This window comes from Triticum urartu, chromosome 2, assembly GCF_003073215.2.
Source record: "Triticum urartu cultivar G1812 chromosome 2, Tu2.1, whole genome shotgun sequence".
Classification (NCBI taxonomy): domain Eukaryota; kingdom Viridiplantae; phylum Streptophyta; class Magnoliopsida; order Poales; family Poaceae; genus Triticum; species Triticum urartu.
The window spans coordinates 737883942-737902516 of NC_053023.1; the positions used below are offsets into that span (position 1 = coordinate 737883942).

Below are 18575 nucleotides of genomic sequence, written 5' to 3' on the forward strand. Positions count from 1 at the left end.
TTTAGCTTTTCTTTTGCTACAATTTTTTATTTTTATTTGCAATGGAAATTTTACTTTCTATTACATACATGTCAATATAATTTATATTGGCATTTTTTTGCAACATGCCAAAATTTCTTTAAATATTGGACCATGGAAAATTTAGTTAATGGAGCATGGAAAATTTAGTTTCCGGACCATGGCAATTTTTTCTGCAAGATGGCAACATTTCTTTAAATATTGGACTATGGAAAATTTAGTCCATATATCATGGAAAATTTAGTTGATGGGGCATGGCCAATTTCGTATCTGGACTATGACAAATTTCTTTTTTTCGCAAAAAGGCAACATTTCTTTAAATATGGGACCATGGCAAATTTAGTCTACATATCATGTCAAATTTAATTAATGGAGCATGGAAAATTTAGTATATGGACAGTGACAATTTTTTTATTTCTGAATCATGGACAAATTATTGAAAAGATGACAATTTTTATATTTAGCAAGATATTTACACCTTTTTGGACCGATATTGGACCATGGCAAAATTTCTTTTAATATGGGACCAATATATGACTAATTTTCTATAATCCTGGGTGTACTCTCATGTTCAATATACCTGGGAAAATATCCTGTGCTCCAGCTAATTGAGTACTCCGGCTGCACCATGCATAGCACAACGATTAGATCAATAACGTACGCACAGGATACAACTCGAATGATCCACCATTCAAAATATGCAAAAAGCACGCTGTGTTGGTACAAAATAAGTGTGATCTCCCGATCACTTACCTCCAGATGTGCCCCAATTTGGATAAGAACGGCCAGACTAGGTCAGGCTCCGGCGGCGGACCTCACTGTGTGTTGCGCTGCCACATCAGGCGGCTAAGCCTGCGACGGTACTAACATACTCTGCTCCTACGCCCAGAAGCCCAGTAGCCCCATCTCCGCTCTTCCATTCTCCACCATCAGCCGGAGTAGAGAACTCAAGTCTTCAGGTATGTTGTGCTGGATTCTATCCTTCATGATGGAAATCCCCTCCATCTTACGACCTTGTGATATTATCGTGCGTTTTGGTTGCAATTCCATCGTTCCTTTTATGCTGATCTCCTGAGATGTATCTTGTTATATTTTGGGTAAAATGTGGTGATTTCTCTGTTTATCGGGCGCAAGGAAAATTACTCACCTAAAAGACTTGCTATATTCTACTTTGACTAGATGTTCTAGCAATTAGCGATTGTAAGATTTTAGCTACTCATGGCTTGGTACTGAGACGAATGCCTGTTCAAGCACCTGAACATGTAGTGTATGTTGGTAGAAGACCAATATTCATCTACCTATACAATGTGAGCCATTTCACTAATTTCTGATACTTCCCTATATATTCGTTCAGTATTTGCGTGGAACTAAAATCGCAATAATTTTGGTTTATAGTGAATTATACTATATCTGACATTTCGAGTACCAACTAATTCCTTCGGGCGAGACAGATTACGATGTTATGATGCGCCCATTGCTATGGCCATTCCTTTAATACTTATGGCTCTCGAGAGTCTCTTTGTAGGATACTTGGCCAAAGTGTGACCTGTTAGCCCATAAGTCAGTACTCAGTACTGTGATGAAGCGACTGTTTCTCATCCGATACGATTGTACGAGGTCACAATTTACCCAAGATGATCATCAAGGGTGAACAAGAATTGGGGATCGGATGCGGGCGAAATTCCCGCCAATGGCTGAGATGTTCAGATAACTGTATTAACTCTTTGGTCTTCCTCATTCAGTTGTAAAAAAAAGTGGTATTACATTCCTACAGATTTAGCATTTTAGTGCTATGTGTCCACGACATAATGCCATGATGACATGGCAAATGTATGTTCTTGTACTCTGGGTAATCAAAATTTATCCACACAATGTTGCAAACACAAAGGGTAGTGATAAGAGATTGATGAGGGGTTCAGAGGAGGCAATGAAGAAAACTAAAAGGGTAAATAAACTTAATTTAAAAATAGTATGTGTTGTTTTTAGGTTTTTGTAATTCAATCTCTTGTTGTTTGCAGAGCAAGTAACTTCCAAAAAGGTCTAGGATCACTACATTGTTATACTGACCAAGTCAAATGTGGCATTGTACTCCTCGTCGATTAAAACATATTGAATATTTGGTGCAGCTCTGACTTGAATTTGTTTCATATTTTGCAGCATAATCCAGGGGAGTGGACATTTGTCCGTACCATACTTTGTGTCAAATAATGGATTAAAGATCAAAGATGTCTTTGTTCATGTGGTTCAACCTAGCTACATTCTTCTAATATAGCTTGTACACCAAGCTAAATTTGTTGCTGCAATATGTGTATCTGCTATACCTTGGGTTGTAAATAATATTGGGGTTGCACTCTAGTTATGTGCATCCTGGTAGATCTGAAAGTGTTGTCGTGAGTACTGTTGACAAAGCATTGATGATATTTTGTACATAAAGTGTGTAAAGTAATACTACTGTTTTCCTATTTAAGTTTCAAGTATTTCAATTGTCGTTCATGCATTGCCTTCTAATTGGACAAAGGTGGTTAATACACCCGACGTTGCATTTCTGGTGCAAATTTGATCAATCCGTATCTTGGTTCATGGACTTACCAATTCTGGATTTTCTTTCAGTTAGCTTTACCTTGTAAAATCAGCTTGCTTTTTTTTACCTTGTAAAATCAGCTTGCTTAATGTTTGTGTTGTGCACTTCCTATGGAGTATATTTTTGTTTTTGTATATTATCTGGAAAAATAAATGATATGTCTATATGATAGATTTTTTTTGTTTTTGCGGTAATCTGTACCGGAGATCTCTTGTCATCTTTATATGTGTTTACATGAAAACTGAAGGCATCAGGAAACGACCAGCCACCATAGGTACATGATGTGCGTGGTGTTTCTGTTCCAAAACTGGGGGCAACACATCTTTTGGAGGGACGCTAGGTCATGGAACTGCTTATTATTTCCTTATATGGGGATCCTTATGCAAATTGCACCGATGAGGGCGTTTTGGTTAGATCCTGTACCTACATATTTCATCCAAGGGTTGTGCTGTGCAGGGAGCAGCTGGAGTACTCCATCCTCGGGAGTACACGATACGCTCTCCAATATACCTCATATACACATTGATTATATCTCTTTATCATTCTCAATATACTTCATTAAATATTCTAAGATACCCCAACGCGAGTTTTGTTGAAAAAATATCATTTTCAACATATTTTTTCTAATATACCTTTTTCACGTACAAACAAATAAGTATATATGTAAACCTTCGAAAATATGAGGCACATATGATTTTTTTTCATGAAACTCATTTTGGGGTATCTATTATTATTAATGAAGTATATTAAAAGTAATAACGAGGTATAAAAAATTCATCTATGTGGTATATGAGGAGGGGGAGTACATACTCTTAGGAGTACACAACCATTTTCTACAACGTTATCATTTTTAATACTCCAAAACGAGTTATGCGAAATAATTGCGTGTGAACCCATAGTTTTTGTTATATCTGTGAAATACGTATATATTTGTACGTAAAAAAGAGTATGCTCAAAATATAGTACATAGTACCTAAAAATAGCATATATACTACCTAAACATTCGTACATACTATATACTATGCGTACATATACTCCGGTATGATAGATCCTACCTAGAACGTACCAAACAAAAGTGGAAGTAACTACACTGTCATGTCGAATTAAGTTATTGGAGCATAGCAAGTTTAGTTTATAGATCATGGGGGAAATTATTGAAAAGGTGGAAATTTTTATTTTTTACCACGACAATTTACATATTTTTGGACCAATTTCAAATTTCAATTGTAACAACAGGCAAATTTTTGTTTGACCATGGTACTTAATTTTGTACAACATCTATAACCGTGTCCATTACCTTTTCCTTGTAGTTATTTTCTTCTTAGCTTACTATGCAACTTTTGGCATGCAGCGTTTTCATTTTTAGATGACCATGGAAAAAAAATTACTATGCACATTTTTTTGCTCTGCACGATCTTCTTTTCTGTAATTCAACATGGCAATATCCTGTTGGATTGTTTTTAGATTCACTTATGGCATACTTTGTCCATTTTTATGTATTTTTATTTCGTTTTTCTACAACATGGCTTTTTCCTGTAGGTATTTTACCATCTTCTGTAGTTTATCATGGCAATTTTTACTGCTGGTATTTGTTGTTTACTTTTTGCAGGTTTACCAGGAAGGCCCAGCTCGGAAGACACATGCTTACCGAGCCCAGCTGGCTGTCCGTTCGGGCGGAACACGCGGTAGCGCTAACGACCACGCCCACGGTATTTGTTCGATTGCAGCTGGTTGGGGTCGAACGATTCGTTCGGGATGACACCTCCCCATATCAAACGTCAGTTCGTTATCGGGGTCCAATAACTATAGACGAGTACATAAATCGGTGGCAGTCCCATCAAGCCAGCTAGGGGACGGTGAGTGAATTAACCTAACTTAATGATCCAACTTATAATTACTCGTTCTTACATGTGTGGATTAGCAGCGGCTTGGTACTATACCTAGCATGGCACTGTGTCATACTACCTCTGCTCCTAAATATGCAATGTTTTTGTAGTTGAACTGCAAAAATGTCTTATGCTCCCTCCAGGTACGGAGGGAGTATTTAAGAGTAGAGGTAGTACTATATAATCATGCTTAATCCTAACTCCTAAGATGACTGGCCTGTAGCATGGCATTGTTTCATAATCATGTTTAGAAATCTGAACTAAAACAGGTTTGGTCCTTGAAAATTGTTTACTGGGTCCGTACGTTTGGGGCCTGGGAATTCATCTCCTCGCAGTTGGTTAAAGAATGGAACAGCCCACGAGCAAGCTGCTGGTATTTCTGTTTAAATTAGCGACCATGGCTCTGAACCGGAGGCACATCTCTCATGATCTGCAGAAGATACTGTTTAAATCTGCAGAAGATACTGTGATCATCCAGTCCAAGAGAACATATTCCTCATGATTTTTGTACGTGGTGCTAAGTGCTAACTCATCCATGGATGGTGACGACTCCACATTCCAACTTCCCTTGGCTACTAGCATGCAGAGTAGTCAGCGCAACAGCAGCAGGGTGAAGTTTAAATTCATCGGTTCACTTTTGTTGCTACCGTCCGTCTGGGTTTTGTTGGGAGGAGAGGACAGCGACGACACAGGTATGATGCTCCGTTGAACCGTTGGATGAGTGGCCGACTCTTTATTTATCTGAAAAAAAGGACAATGGGTTGATCGGCTGACTGGTACAATGTCCACGGATGATCTGTCAAGGATAAAAGAGATAATGGCAGAGAGCGAATGATACTCCCTACCTATCGGCCTATGGCCATGGTTGTGGGAGGTGTTTCCTCTTGGAAATTGGAATAACCTGCTTCATCCTTTTTTTTTTCCCGAACACACTCTGCTTCATTCTCATCACATTTACTGCTATTAGCTGAATCTTATTTTGCCAGAAACACCAACACTAATCCTACGATCGATTTAACTTGTTGATGGCTGGCAGGCCAGCGAGGAGGGAGCTGGATCTCCATCCACGTGATAAGCTTTTTGTATTCTTAATCTGCAGGGACGAAGATGCCTTACTTTCGAATAGAGGCCTCCACAGTAAAATGCACGCACTCATCAGTGCTGGGTTGTGTTTCACGGGGTTTCTTTACCTTTCTTCGTGCTGCTGTGCGCGCCTTTACCTTTCCCTCTCCCTCCTTCCTATGCATGCATGCAGGCCCTTTGCTCTTTGGCTGGATGGATTGGATTCCTTGCTTTCTTTGCTTTGTTTGAAGGAAACAAACTATACAGTACATACGAATGGCACTGGCAGTTAATTAACTATTTAACTTGTATCTGCTGTGGATTTCAGTGCGTGCAATTCAGTAGTAATAATACACGAGAGGATGGATGAAGCACGAGGTAGGAGTATTCGTGCTGTCGCCCATCTCAAAAGGAGCAAAGCATCGCTCCATCGATTACGCAAATACATCAATACTATATGCATTGTGCCACTAATGCTGGTACACGATGCAATACGCATCGCGTGAAGCACAAGCTTTAGACACACGGCCTGCCTCCTGCTTACTTTGTTCATGTTCAAACCGGGCATCTGCAAGCCTATGCTCTTGACTCCGATAACACCACACTGCACGACTTCCTAACTGTCTCTGAACATGCCGTATATAGCTGCATTATCCAGTGACCAATGAGAGTGCCACGTGGATATATTTATGATAGAAAGAAACGATCCATCACCATCCATGCATGCGTATCTGTGGGGGTGGTCCGGCTCAGCTGTGACGGATCATGATCATGGAGGACCAATGAGGATGATTCATTCAGTCAGAGACAACGCACTCGAACGCATGTGATGGCATGTCGTGCTCCATCTGCAATTATGCTCGCCAGGGTCGACATGCATGCATCACTCCCACTGATCACTTGCACACCCTTTTCCTTGGCCAAATGTATCTTTTTCCTCATGGTCAAGTCCCTGTTTGTGTTGTGTTCTGCTCTGCTCTTCAGGGGTATCTCTGTACATCAAACTAGTCCATCCATTCCTTGCTGCTGCATGCCCTGTCGGTTCACTGGATCAGCAATTCAAGATAGCACTATACTGTAGTTACGATAACATGAACTGTATAGGATCATAACAACGCTTAGTGGTGTCCCAGCTTTTGGCAGATGGCAACATCAGGTTCCAACTTACAGTGAAAAGTAGAGCTTCTATAGGTTCATCAGGTTTTCCATGATACTAATGAGAGTGAGATTGAGATTGCACTCTATAATTGGCATGGCATGGTTACTTAGGACAAGCAGGAACCAACTAATGATGACAAACCAATGTTCAGGTCAGACGATGAGACAAGATGCGCGGAAGCTGATTAACCATTTTTTTTCAGTAAATGCGCTTTTCATTGACTCATAATGTCTCATCAGGTGGTTACAAGTATAACAAACGCACACCAGGCCTCCGCGGGACTAAAATTCACACATCCAAAACCAAACGCACACATACCAAAGAGTTCGTGTTGGAAATTATCAAAGTCATACAAGACCCAAATGATACCAAAGGCGGAGTGGGGGGAGGGTATATCCGTAGACTATGCCGCCAACCATGCAAGGTAAAAGCATCCTTGGTCATCTGCTCCAACCACACACATCGCCGTAAATAATTGTCGGCCTTCCTGGCGTTGAAGAATAGACCATGAATAGAGCTCATGCGTACACTAGCTGGTAGATCATATGTAAAGGTGTTTTTAACATTAAAAACATATAATTTATATATAGCCATGGTGACCAAATTAAGGCTGACATTCCCACCCCGATGAGCATGTTAAACTTGCGGGAGTACCATCAAGCTAGTGACCAAACATGTTGATGACACTGCATGGTGGATACGAGTTAGATGCAACTTGAATGGCGTGCAAAACTGCATCGAAGAAAATATGTTTTATTGTCACATTATTCTGACAAACACAACACTATTTACTTTCAAGTCAATTGCATCGAGTGAGGTTGTTCTTTATCAGGATCACACATTGGTGAACGTACCCCAAGAAGATTTTGATTTTCAATGGTGGTTTTGATATCCAAATTATTTTGTTATTGTCTATTGGTACCTCAGAGTGGGTTAATGCCCGGTACATCGAGTCAACCAAGAAACTACCAATCTAAGTTAGCTCCAACAATATTCAACCTAACCTTGTGTCAATTGGATCGATCGAGCACCCAAAAGAGAAGGCCATTACACAAGGCCTGATACATTCCCATATGGCCATACATTAGGAGGTGGTTTGCTCATGGCTTATGAAATTGTATCACTTTCGTCGGAAGTAATGTGATACATGTATTGATATCGTTACAAACACATGGTGTTGCCAATCCATTTGTCCTCCTAGAAATGAATCTGTGAGCCATTCCTAGCTGCAAAACATAGTAAGCGAAAGAAGTGTTGTATTTGACGCTATCAGACATTCCCATAAGTGAGAGTCCCCAGGTTTGCAATATATATGGGAGAAAGCTTTGAAGCCAAGATACTTATTGCACAAGAGATTTTTTCATACACCATCCTCAGTCAAGAGCTTAAAAGCCATTTGCTAAGCCAATTACGAAGTTGAGTAACCATACATGAAGAACATCAGTGGCCCGAAATCAAGGTTAGCTAATACTCTCTCTGTGCCAAAATAACTATCGTTGATCTAGTATGACTTTATACTCAACGACACTTATTTTGAGATGGCGGGAGTGGTATGGAACAACAAAAGGAAGCATAATATGCATCATTATTGAGTTCATCTGCACTTGCACTATGCATGAATCAAAATGTGTAATTGTTTTCTCTACATAGCAAAATGGGAGTCTACATCTAAGTAAATGTTGTTCAAAAGTGTGCCAAATATTTAGTGTTTTAGGAATAGCAGTGCTATGCAAACGACAAAATATGGACAACCGGTGCACGAAGATGAAATCCAGCCAGGGAATCTCATCCAGAGCCGTGCAACATCAACTGGATAGTTGGTCATGCATGGATCGCCCACACTCTGTCGTGTGTGGAACAATTTCCTTTTACGAAACATTTCACAATGTTTCTACTTACACCAGGACGGTTGATTATGAAAGAAAAAATAAAGAGATGGGGAAAATCCATTTATGTTACCTATTTAGTTCATATATTCATAGAATAACATCAACATGGCTTTTTTGGTGCATGTATCAGCTATCCTCTCTCTTATTTGAAGTAACAATAAAAGCAATCAAGAAAATTATTATGAGGTAAACAAAATAATCAAATAGTTAGTACAAATGAAATTGACTACACAGTTAGCTACTCACATCATTTTTGAAATCGTTGCAAAATAAAACTGAAGACGAGATAAAGTATAAAAACATTTCAATTAAGAACACTCTTAAAACCTTTTGAGTGCAAGAAAATTTTGCACAAACTCATTGTCAAATCTTAGACAATAGTGAAAATTACATGTCATTCTCTTCAGATGTGGTCTTTGTCAACATGGTCATGCACATAATCATTCCCAATTTGATCCGAGCAAAAGTCATCGAAACATCATGGGATTTACCTTTCAAAGGATGAAATGTGTGGAGATCTTGACACCATTATGAAAGATAGGTTCTTGACTGATCTTTACGATTCTGACTCTAAATTTAATCAATAAGTTATTTGACAACTATATGTAAACTTTTTAATAATTTTCTTAAATGCAGCATATACTACTTATTAAGTAATTTCAAAATAAATAATTTAAATGTCAAAAATTTATATATCTTTTTATCAGAAACTACAAATTACTTTTCTCTAGTCATTTCAATTTTACAAACCAACTTTATAGTAAATTTTTACATTTATTTATAACTATTTTTTTTTACCAAATCTTAATTATAGATTACATTTTTAATGAATTTATTTGTAATAATCAACGAGATGATAATGTTAACGCAATTGTAATGTCGGTCCTTGAAAATTTGTATGCTCTTTGCTTAATTTCAACCATCTTTGTAACAGAAAATAAATTAGTTTTTTGTCACAAGAGATATTCAAAACACATTACCGAGATAATGTCTCGCAGAGATATTCAAAACACATTAACCATATATGTAAGAAAATAAGAAAATAAAAAATTTCATGCCATGATGAATTAATTTGTTGTATTCTCATGAATATATCATGTTATATATGTTTGTGTGCATCATTAAATATCTTTGTAGAGTTCTCTAAAACGTCTAGTTTCAATAATATCCTCATAGCGGTTTTAACATGTATATGCAAATTATAAAGTTTAGAGTTAATAAAATGTTTCTAGCAGCTTGTCACCGAAATATAAGAAGAGAGTGGGGAACTTTGGCGTGAAAATAGTGCGGGTTGCTACAAAAATCCCGAGCTCCGCCTTCCTTTTGGGTGAGCCGAGGGTGGGGGCGGGGGGTCAAAGTCCGATGTTTCTCATGTCCGGACTCCTGCAAAACTTCCCACGTTTGGTTCCGGTTTGCTGGAAAATCATTGTCCAGACTGCACAGCGAACCGATACATGACCGCATTAAATGGCTTCCGGGGTCCGGACGGATACGGGTGGTTTGAGGGTCGGCGTTGGAGATCCCGTACCACAAAATGATTCGTTTTTGTAGAAAAGGAAATGAATCTGACCAATGAAATCCAATCCTCAGCCTTGAACTACAAGCTTGATGATATGATGTACTAGCATAGTAGCATGAGCTAATTGAATATCACCACCTTTTGACAAGCTTCACATCCTTTATAATAGTTGAATCATTTATTAATCAATGTTGACCAATAAAATTTATTAGGCTACAATAACGACTTCATCTTGTGCGCTGACTGATGAGTGCCACAAGTTACTTGATGTGCCTCTCAGTTAGCAACACGCAACACTTGCACGGCTTGCCCGTCCCCACTGATATGGCAGCGCTCGAGGGCTCCTCCGGTGCAGTGGGGGTTTACGTCCCTGAGCTTGCAGGTGGAGGCGCAGCAGCCAAGCTGTGGCTGCTACTGAGAATTGCTCTTGCGCGGGCAGGCTCCAGGGAGGGCAGCACGCTGGTGGTAGTGGTCGGCGCCGCAGCTGTTTCGGCATGAGAAGAGGCTATGAAGGGCTCTCCGCGTTCACAGCGGCAGCGCTGGTGCTGCCATACGTTAGGGACCTGGGAATTTATCTCCTTCCACTGAACCGGACGCACATGTGCAAATCTGAGGTGATACTATATCATCCAGTCCAAGAGAACATATTCCTCATTATTATGTACGTGGTGTTATGTGTTAACTCGTCCATTGCATTGTGTCTCTGTCTTGGTTGATGCGGTGAGGTGCACTACAGGTGGTTTTTAGAGAAGGCAGAGATCGTGGGAGGGAGGTGCTTCTTCTTGGAATTACCTGCTAGGCCCATCCATGCTCTTATGCTTCATCATTGTTTGACGTGATGTGTCCCACCAAGTAACTGATCACATGTACTGCTCTTTCGCCTTATTTTACTTTGTCAAAGAAACGAGCACTAATCTTACACTCGATTGAACTTATTAATCTCAATCCATGACATCTGCCATTTGCATTCTTAATCTGAAACACCTTTTTTTTTGAGATGGAATCTGAAACACCTTACGACGTGAGGAGGGAAGATACCTTTTTGAGTGGATGCCTCTGCATGAAAAAATGCACGGACTCATCAGTGCTTAGGGCATGTACAATGGTTGATAAGACAATCTTATCTTAAATCTTGCATATAATTTAGAGATGACAAAAAAGTATGTCTACAATGGGTTATATCTTAGCCTTATCTTCAATAACTAGCAATTTCTTAAAACATGATGAGACAAATTGTGCTAAGAGATCATCTCTTGTCTTATCTTAAATAAGAGAAGACAAGCCTTTTCTTACGAGTTCTCTCTCCTCCACCTCATCATTTATCCTACGTGGCACTCTTAAAATAGCACCATTGTACATGCCCTTAGTTGTTTGTTTCGTGGGCTTTTGTGAAGGAAAACGTTTGGAGCCGGCAGGCCGGCCGCTCTTCTCGTGCACACGCGCAACAGCCGCACGCACACCACGTGTCCCCATCCATTATCCCACACGCACCACATCACGTTCTTATCCCCAGCACCACCCATCCACACAGGTCTCGTCATCTCGCTCGTGCCTCGCCCGCCTCGCCTCCTTCCCTCTCGCTTGCGCCGCCGTATCCTAGCTCCGGCGAGCCCACCACTCCGACGAATCCCCCTTGCTACTCTTTCCCCCTCTCCAACAAGCCTATTCCCTATTTTTTCCTCGTAGCTCCATGAGTCAGCCTCCACTTCCTTCCTCCCCATGACCCCTCTCTCCCAGGGATCGACCACAGACGGCGGACGGTGGAGCAGCTCCACCGCCCACACTGGGAGCTGCAACTGGCCACGTCGGAAGCTGCAGCCGGAGGACGGAGGATCTGCAACCGGCAACGCCGGGAGCTGCAACCGACGGCCGGAGGAGCTACAGGCAGCGGACAAAGGAGCTACAAGGGGCACGCGACGGTGAGCGGCTACACGACGACGAGTGCTACAACCGCGTTGCGAGATGTTGGGACCAGCACTCAATTGTGCTACTACCGACGGTTTGGTTTGATGCAACCAACAATCCAATTTTCTCTTTTGCTACCACCATATTTTAGTTTGCTGGAACCATCATCATTATTTGCTACCACCGGTGTTTTGGGTTTGTTTGAAATTTGGAGCCAAGGTAAATTTTGTAATTTTTGCTTCCACCGGCGTTCTGTTTTGCTCAAAGTTTTAAATAGCGTTCTGTTTTGCTCAAAGTTTTAAATAGCGCGCTAAGCCTCTTAGCGGCGGACCTCTTCTAAATGCTATAGCGTGCTATAGCCAAGGTATTTAAAATGTTTGTTCAAGTGTTTGAACAAAAGACTCTTAGCGCGGGACCTTTACTAAACGCTATAGCGTGCTATAGCGGAACTATAGCGGGCTATTTAAAACCATAGTTTTGCTGGAACCAGCTTCATTTTTTGCTACCACCAGAGTTTCTGGTTTGCTGAAATAGAACACAATTTTTGCAATTTTGCTACTACTGTTTATATGATTTGCTGGAACCAGTGCTATTTTTTGCTGGCACCGGCGATCGTAAAAGTTACATCCGATGAGATTTTTTGCTACAACGGCAAGAATTGGCGATGGCGGAGCTACCACTGTCAATGGATGGGGCTGCAGGCAGCCATGGCTGACCTCGGACCCGTCAATGGTGGGTGCTGCCGGGGGTCAAACGAGAAGGGAGATTGATGGCGAGGACAGCGGTGTTCGGGACAGGAGGAGATGCGGTGGTGAGGAGTAGAAAGAGCAGGGGATGGTGAGGAGATGCAGCGGTGATGGCGGCCGACGGCGACAACGCCAGGTGACCGGGCAAGGACGGGGCCGAGGACGAGCAAGGCGGCGCCGAGGTGGCTGGCGAGCGCGGCGTCGTACGTGGCCGACGGCCGCCGGCGCGGGGGATTAAAGAAGATGAGGAGGAAGGAAGAAGACGACACGAGGGGATCCAAATCCAACGGTGGGACGCAGCTAATCGAGCGGCTGGAGGCTGACCGGCGCCTAGTGGTGCCCTTTTGTGAAACACCTTACGACGTGAGAAGTAGTGAATGTTTCCTGCTGCTGTCCACGCCTTTACCTTTCCCTCCTTCTGCTTCCTATGCTTGCAGTTGCACAGCCAGACCGTGGTGCCATCAGGGCGACCTTGCTCCTGCCATCATTGACGAAGGTGTCGTGTGGCGACCATTTCTCGCCAATCTTGGTGACCTCCACCGCTCCACGTCGAGGTGGTGGTGGCGCCGCGCGGCCGTCTCTGCTGTGGTGACGGACTGGTCGAGAGCCTAGGCAACCAGGTCGGGGTCATTGTGGACCCAGGCTGGTGTCTTGTCCGACTTGGCGAATGCGGAGTGGCGCGCCTACCTCGCTTCTGCCGAAAAAATGGGTCGCAATGACCAGGAACCACTGCCGCTGCCGCGGCATCAAGGTAGTGGAGAATGCGCCCGCGTGCCTATGTGATCGCGGACAGCAGCTCCTCTTTGACGACCTGCTTTTGTCCACTGCGGCGTGACCGCGACGCCAGCTCTTCCTTCACACGGCGCCCAATTTGGACGCCATGGTTTCATGTGGGAGGGAGAGGGGAGAGAGGCAATGCCGGCTCGACCTGAACGCGGTGGAGAGATGACGCTGGCTCCTGCTTGACGCGGTAGCGCGGCAAGGAGTGCAACACCTCCTTCATGATGGCACACGACGGCAAGGGGCGCCGCATCACGTTTTCGGAGCGACTGCTCCGTCAGCAGCTCGACGATCTGACCAAGGAACTCATCGTCTGTGGCCGGGGCGGCGCCTTGTCCTCGTCGCAGGGGGAGTTGACGATCTTGTCTTTGTCAGAGGATCCGGTGGCCATGGAGCCCGAAGGCCCTGGGCGGCGGCACAAGATCAAGAGCCGTCGCTGCCTGCCGGCACGGAGAAGCACGACTTGGGCATGGTGTGGAAGGGAAGAGCAGGAGGACTTCAGAGATACTGAGCGGCGGCTTCCAGTGGACGTGTGGGTGGATGGCTTCAGGGCATGGCTTAAATATGAGCGATCATGCCAGGCGAAAGTCCAAGAAGCTACGGGAAGCCGACTTCAATGCAGCATAGTGGCCGGAGTAGGATTCTCCCATCTGCATTGAAGCATCCCACCTGCTTGTCCGGTCGCGTAGATCTGGCCGGCATTAATACCGTGAAGTCACGTCCAATTTTGAGTTGCGCTGGGCGAAATGAATCCGCCACAACCGCTTAGGGCGGGTGAGACCGAGGTGTTAGAGGCATGCGTGGTAGTGATTCAAACGCCCGCAAAGCCCCTCCGGTTTTGGGGAATTTGAGGATTTGCCACGCCTTTAATTACACTTTGAGGATTTGCCCCCGTTTACCCTGAAACTGAGGATTTGCCACGCATTTGCTGTAATCTTGAGGATTTGCCCCCGATGAGACGGGCCACAGCAAAATGACCAACAAGCCCTCGTGTTGATCTACGTGAGAGGCAGCCAACCCCGATCGTTCTGTCCCAGATATCACGCTCGTCTGATACGATTTGGGTGGGTGCGGCGAAGGCGACCTCGATCTCCACCACGATGGCGGCGGCGACGACGGCAGCGGCGGCCGCGCCGGCGGCTGCAACCTGGTAAGATGTGCCACTATATGCCATTCCTTCGACCGTCACCTGCTCCCCCAAGGTCGTTGTTCCTCTAGTGCAACATATCAATACGTCCACCTTTTGCCTTAGTATGAGTCTGAACCAACTCCCAGATTTATCCCTAAAACATAGTTGATCAACAAACTCCAAAAAAATCATCTCCAGATTTTTTGCAAATTCAGAGTCCTGCCATTAGTTTCCACTTGATTGTTAATGTTAAGAAACCTGAAGATAAAATAAAAGCCATTAGGCACCTGTTGAATAAACATGTAAAGAGAATAACAAGTTTGTTGCAGAGCATGCATGTACGGTTGATCTGTGGAGGATGGATGCTATGGATGATGGCCCTAATATGGGTGCTGAGGATATTGCTCTGAAGACACAAAGGTGAGAATGATACTATATCCGCATTTCCGTCAATGAACAACCTAACCGTAAACTTCGAATATTTCACTGTAGGGTGAAGCAGCCTGTTCATGTTAACATTAAAGTTAGAGTTCTTCCATATCGGGCCATGCTTGCTGATGGCGCCGAGGAACAAATGGAGCGGCAGGATATTGAAATGCAGATTAGATGGAAGGGGCTCACTTTAAACAAATTTGCATACGACTTGAGCCAATACATACCATGGGGCCCATGGCAGGAGGTGCATCTCTTTGGCTATGATAAGGATTCTGATGAGGAATGCAGACTGTTTAGCACCAAGCAATTGAGAAGCCATTTGCTTGACCATATGTGGGGAGAGGAAGAAAAGGTGAAGATGCTAGTTGAGGTGCATACAAAACCTGCTAAGAAATCTGCCGCGAAGAGAGCTAACAAGCCTACTAAGGAACCAGCTGCTAAGAAACCTAAGAAGGCACCTGTTGAGAAGGCACCTAAAATCCTAAAATCAGCTATGGATGATGTACTATGCAGTGCTACATCATCTGTGGTTGTGGACAATGCGAATGAGGAAGCACTTGAGGTTGTTCAACCAATGGCGAGTCAAACAAGTGCTTTTGTTGACAATGATATTAACTTTGCAACATGTGATGTTGTTCAACCCAATATGCCATCAATTTCTGACATTGCTGAAAGCAATGAGCAATGCGGGTCTTCGGTGGTGTTGGACATAGAACCACCAATTGATTGGAGCCTAATTGAGATTGCTCCTCCAAATGAAGATGAAGTGGATGTTCCAGTTACAGAGGAGAATATGTGTGATTTTCTAGGTATCGAGGAGGATGAGACACATGAAGCACCTTCTTCGCCACCTAGTGAAGATGCGTATCTCACTGATGAGGAGGACCAACAACTATTAACTGAGGCTGCTATTCCTGTTGATGACAAGATAGCTCAAGAGGAGGAGATTGCATATGACAAAGAGAACCCTCGTATGTATGTAGGTGCCTTGTTTCCTTCAATGGAAGAGTTCAGGATGGCAATAAAACAATATGCCATTAACAATGAAATTGACATATGGGGATATAAAACAGACAAAAAAAGATATCTTGGACTATGCAGAGGCATCAAGTGTCCATGGAGAATAACTGCTCGTTTAAGGGCTGATGCGAAAACAATAAGGGTACTAAGAACTTTCTTGCTAACAATAACTTTTGTTTCTAGTACTCCAATTCATATTACTTGTCGCAACTTAAGTATGAGTAATATGGATCGGAGGTAGTGATTAATTTTCTTTTATTGAAGCTATTTCTCATAGGCCATTTGTTTTGTATGGATGCAGGTCACTAAGATGAGTAAGAAACACAAGTGTTCTTCGAGTAGCAGAGTAAAAACCACCATGGCAACACAAGGTTGGGTTGAAGCCAAGGCAATGAGTATACTCCAGAATGATCCTACCATAGGATGTAAAGAACTATATCATGTTATGAATTGTTTCCAGTTATATGCATTTTGTATCATGTTGCAGGAAGAGAAAACAGAGAGCAAGAACATATCCTGCTGAAGATGATGAGCCAGGACCTCAAATTGGTGGTGCTCCTATTGGCACACCCAACAGGCAAATTGGTGGTGCTCCTCTTGGCACACCCAATAGGCAAATGCTTACTATTCCTGCCAGTCTCCATGATAGTCTTAGGCCAGTGACAAGAAGGTAATATACAGTAAAATGATTATTTCATTGCAGTCCAAAGTTGATCTCTCATGTTTACTATTCCACTCTTTATAGGATGCTGGCTATGGCCTTAGATGATGAATCATCAGAGCCAACAGAGATGCCTTCAACCTCGCGTGTGAGAAAGTTGACCCCTAAGAGAAAAAGAACGTAGATTGTGACGTGCTTATGTGGTGAACTAGATGCTATGCCATGTCATTTTTGGGGGCTGAACATGCTATGTCGTGTCCTTTTGTGTCGAACTATGTTTGTTGATTCTTATGTATGGATGTCAGAGTCAGACTATCTATTATTGTAACCAAATGTTTGCACTTGCCATGATTTGTGAAGAAATGCTGTCCAAGTGGTAGCCTGATGATGCACAAATTTTTTGGCCAAAAAATCAAACTACCCAGAAAAGGTTGAAACAATTCCAGAAAATAAAGAGTTTTAAATTGAGCATTCTGGGAAAATTTGAGCTCACTTGGCCAAACAGAAATAGATAAACTTAAAAACAGATCATTTCCAGCCTATTTTTGGGTCAAATTTGGCCTAAAATTGAAATTATGCAGGAAACATTGAAACAATTACTGAAAACCGTGAATTTTTGGGAGAATTTGAGATCATTTGGCGGAGCAGAAATTAGAATATTAAGAAGTACCCAGAATGACAAATCTGAAGCTCACAACTTCAGAAAGTACACAGAACCACAAGTCTGAAGTTCCTTAGATTTGGGAGAGCACGAACCTGTGCAGCAGCTCGGGGAAGGCAGAGCCCATTGCGGCAGCAGCAAGCTCGGCGAGGGTCAGCAGGAGGAAGCAGCAGCTCGGGGAAGGTTCCACACAGCGAGACCTCGCTGCATCTCACGGACGCACAGCAGCATGCAGCGGCAGCTCGTGGAAGGTTGCGCACAGTGAGGGCGTCGCAAGCTCAAGGAGGCACAACACCACACAGCAGCAGCTCAGGGGAGGACGCCCTTGCCGGTATAGCCGCTGCGAGGTCGCACGACGTACGGCGAGGTTGCAGGGCGGCCATCCAGACGAACAGAGTACAGGCAAAAGGAAGAAGAGATAAGGTACATGTCCAATTGGGATTAATCATCCTGATTTGGACCAGGGGCATTTTGGTCACATAATTTATACTATAATCTGCCAAATGATCCAAACCGTGTACAGAGGGCAAATCCTCAAGATTACAGCAAATGTGTGGTAAATCCTCAGTTACAGGGTAAACGGGGGCAAATTCTCAAAATATAATTAAAGGCGTGGCAAATCCTCAAATTCCCCTCCGGTTTTAGGGACGGAGGGAGTAGTATATTTGAATGAGTGACGTACTCTTTCGTTTTTACAAGAAAAAAAGGACACTGGTTACGTGAATCTAGCTTCTTTTTTTTTTGAGACAAGGAACGTGAATCTAGCTGAGTCTTCTCCAAGGGGATGGTGACACTGAATTCTTTCCTCAAAGACTTGGATCAGGTAGGCCAATTTGTGTGCCTCGTCCAAGAGCAGATCGAGGGTCTGCTCATGTAGCCCAATTATTGTAGCCCAATTCTCTGTTAGAGATAATCACGATTAGGAAATCGAGTCCGGCATGGACTTGTAGTTGTGGCCGAGTCGGCTGCGTATAGGTTGAATAGGTACTATTATATATTACAAGTTTTAGAGTGGTTGGGCTTTTTTAGAACCATTCGTTGATGTCGATCTAACGGCAGACAAATATGAAGTACTGGGTAGTACTCCGATGAAAGTACGCGAAAGTACTAAAACGATTGGGGCC

At 43.1% G+C, this 18575-nt stretch overlaps 1 protein-coding gene and 1 long non-coding RNA gene across 3 annotated transcripts; one reads left to right on the forward strand and one right to left on the reverse strand.

Annotated features, from left to right (window-relative positions):
* The first annotated feature begins 11566 nt into the window (after window positions 1-11566).
* LOC125540337 lies at window positions 11567-17105 on the forward strand. Of its 2 annotated transcripts, none has more exons than XM_048703947.1 (6): window positions 11567-14695; window positions 15004-15094; window positions 15167-16271; window positions 16431-16500; window positions 16617-16799; window positions 16875-17105. In XM_048703947.1, the coding sequence occupies exons 2-5, from the start codon at window positions 15033-15035 to the stop codon at window positions 16790-16792; spliced, it is 1413 nt and encodes a 470-aa protein (XP_048559904.1). In that variant the 5' UTR covers window positions 11567-14695; window positions 15004-15032; the 3' UTR covers window positions 16793-16799; window positions 16875-17105. The 2 variants fall into 2 exon arrangements, with proteins under 2 accessions (XP_048559904.1, XP_048559905.1); XM_048703948.1 differs by having other exon boundaries at window positions 11572-12033.
* Window positions 14764-18078, reverse strand: LOC125540338. The gene is made up of 2 exons (XR_007297278.1): window positions 17547-18078; window positions 14764-14932 (listed from the first exon to the last, which is right to left on the reverse strand). It is a non-coding gene; the product is annotated as an uncharacterized LOC125540338 (long non-coding RNA).
* Window positions 18079-18575: the final 497 nt, after the last annotated feature.

What these genes read in the sequence shown, in the direction of transcription:
- LOC125540337 (XM_048703947.1), top strand. Translation starts at nt 15,033, where the DNA reads ATGGATGCTATGGATGATGGCCCTAATATGGGTGCTGAGGATATTGCT. An exon ending in ATTGCTCTGAAGACACAAAG is followed by an intron (nt 15,095 to 15,166) that starts GTGAGAATGATA and finishes ATTTCACTGTAG; the next exon opens with GGTGAAGCAGCCTGTTCATG. An exon ending in CTGATGCGAAAACAATAAGG is followed by an intron (nt 16,272 to 16,430) that starts GTACTAAGAACT and finishes GTATGGATGCAG; the next exon opens with GTCACTAAGATGAGTAAGAA.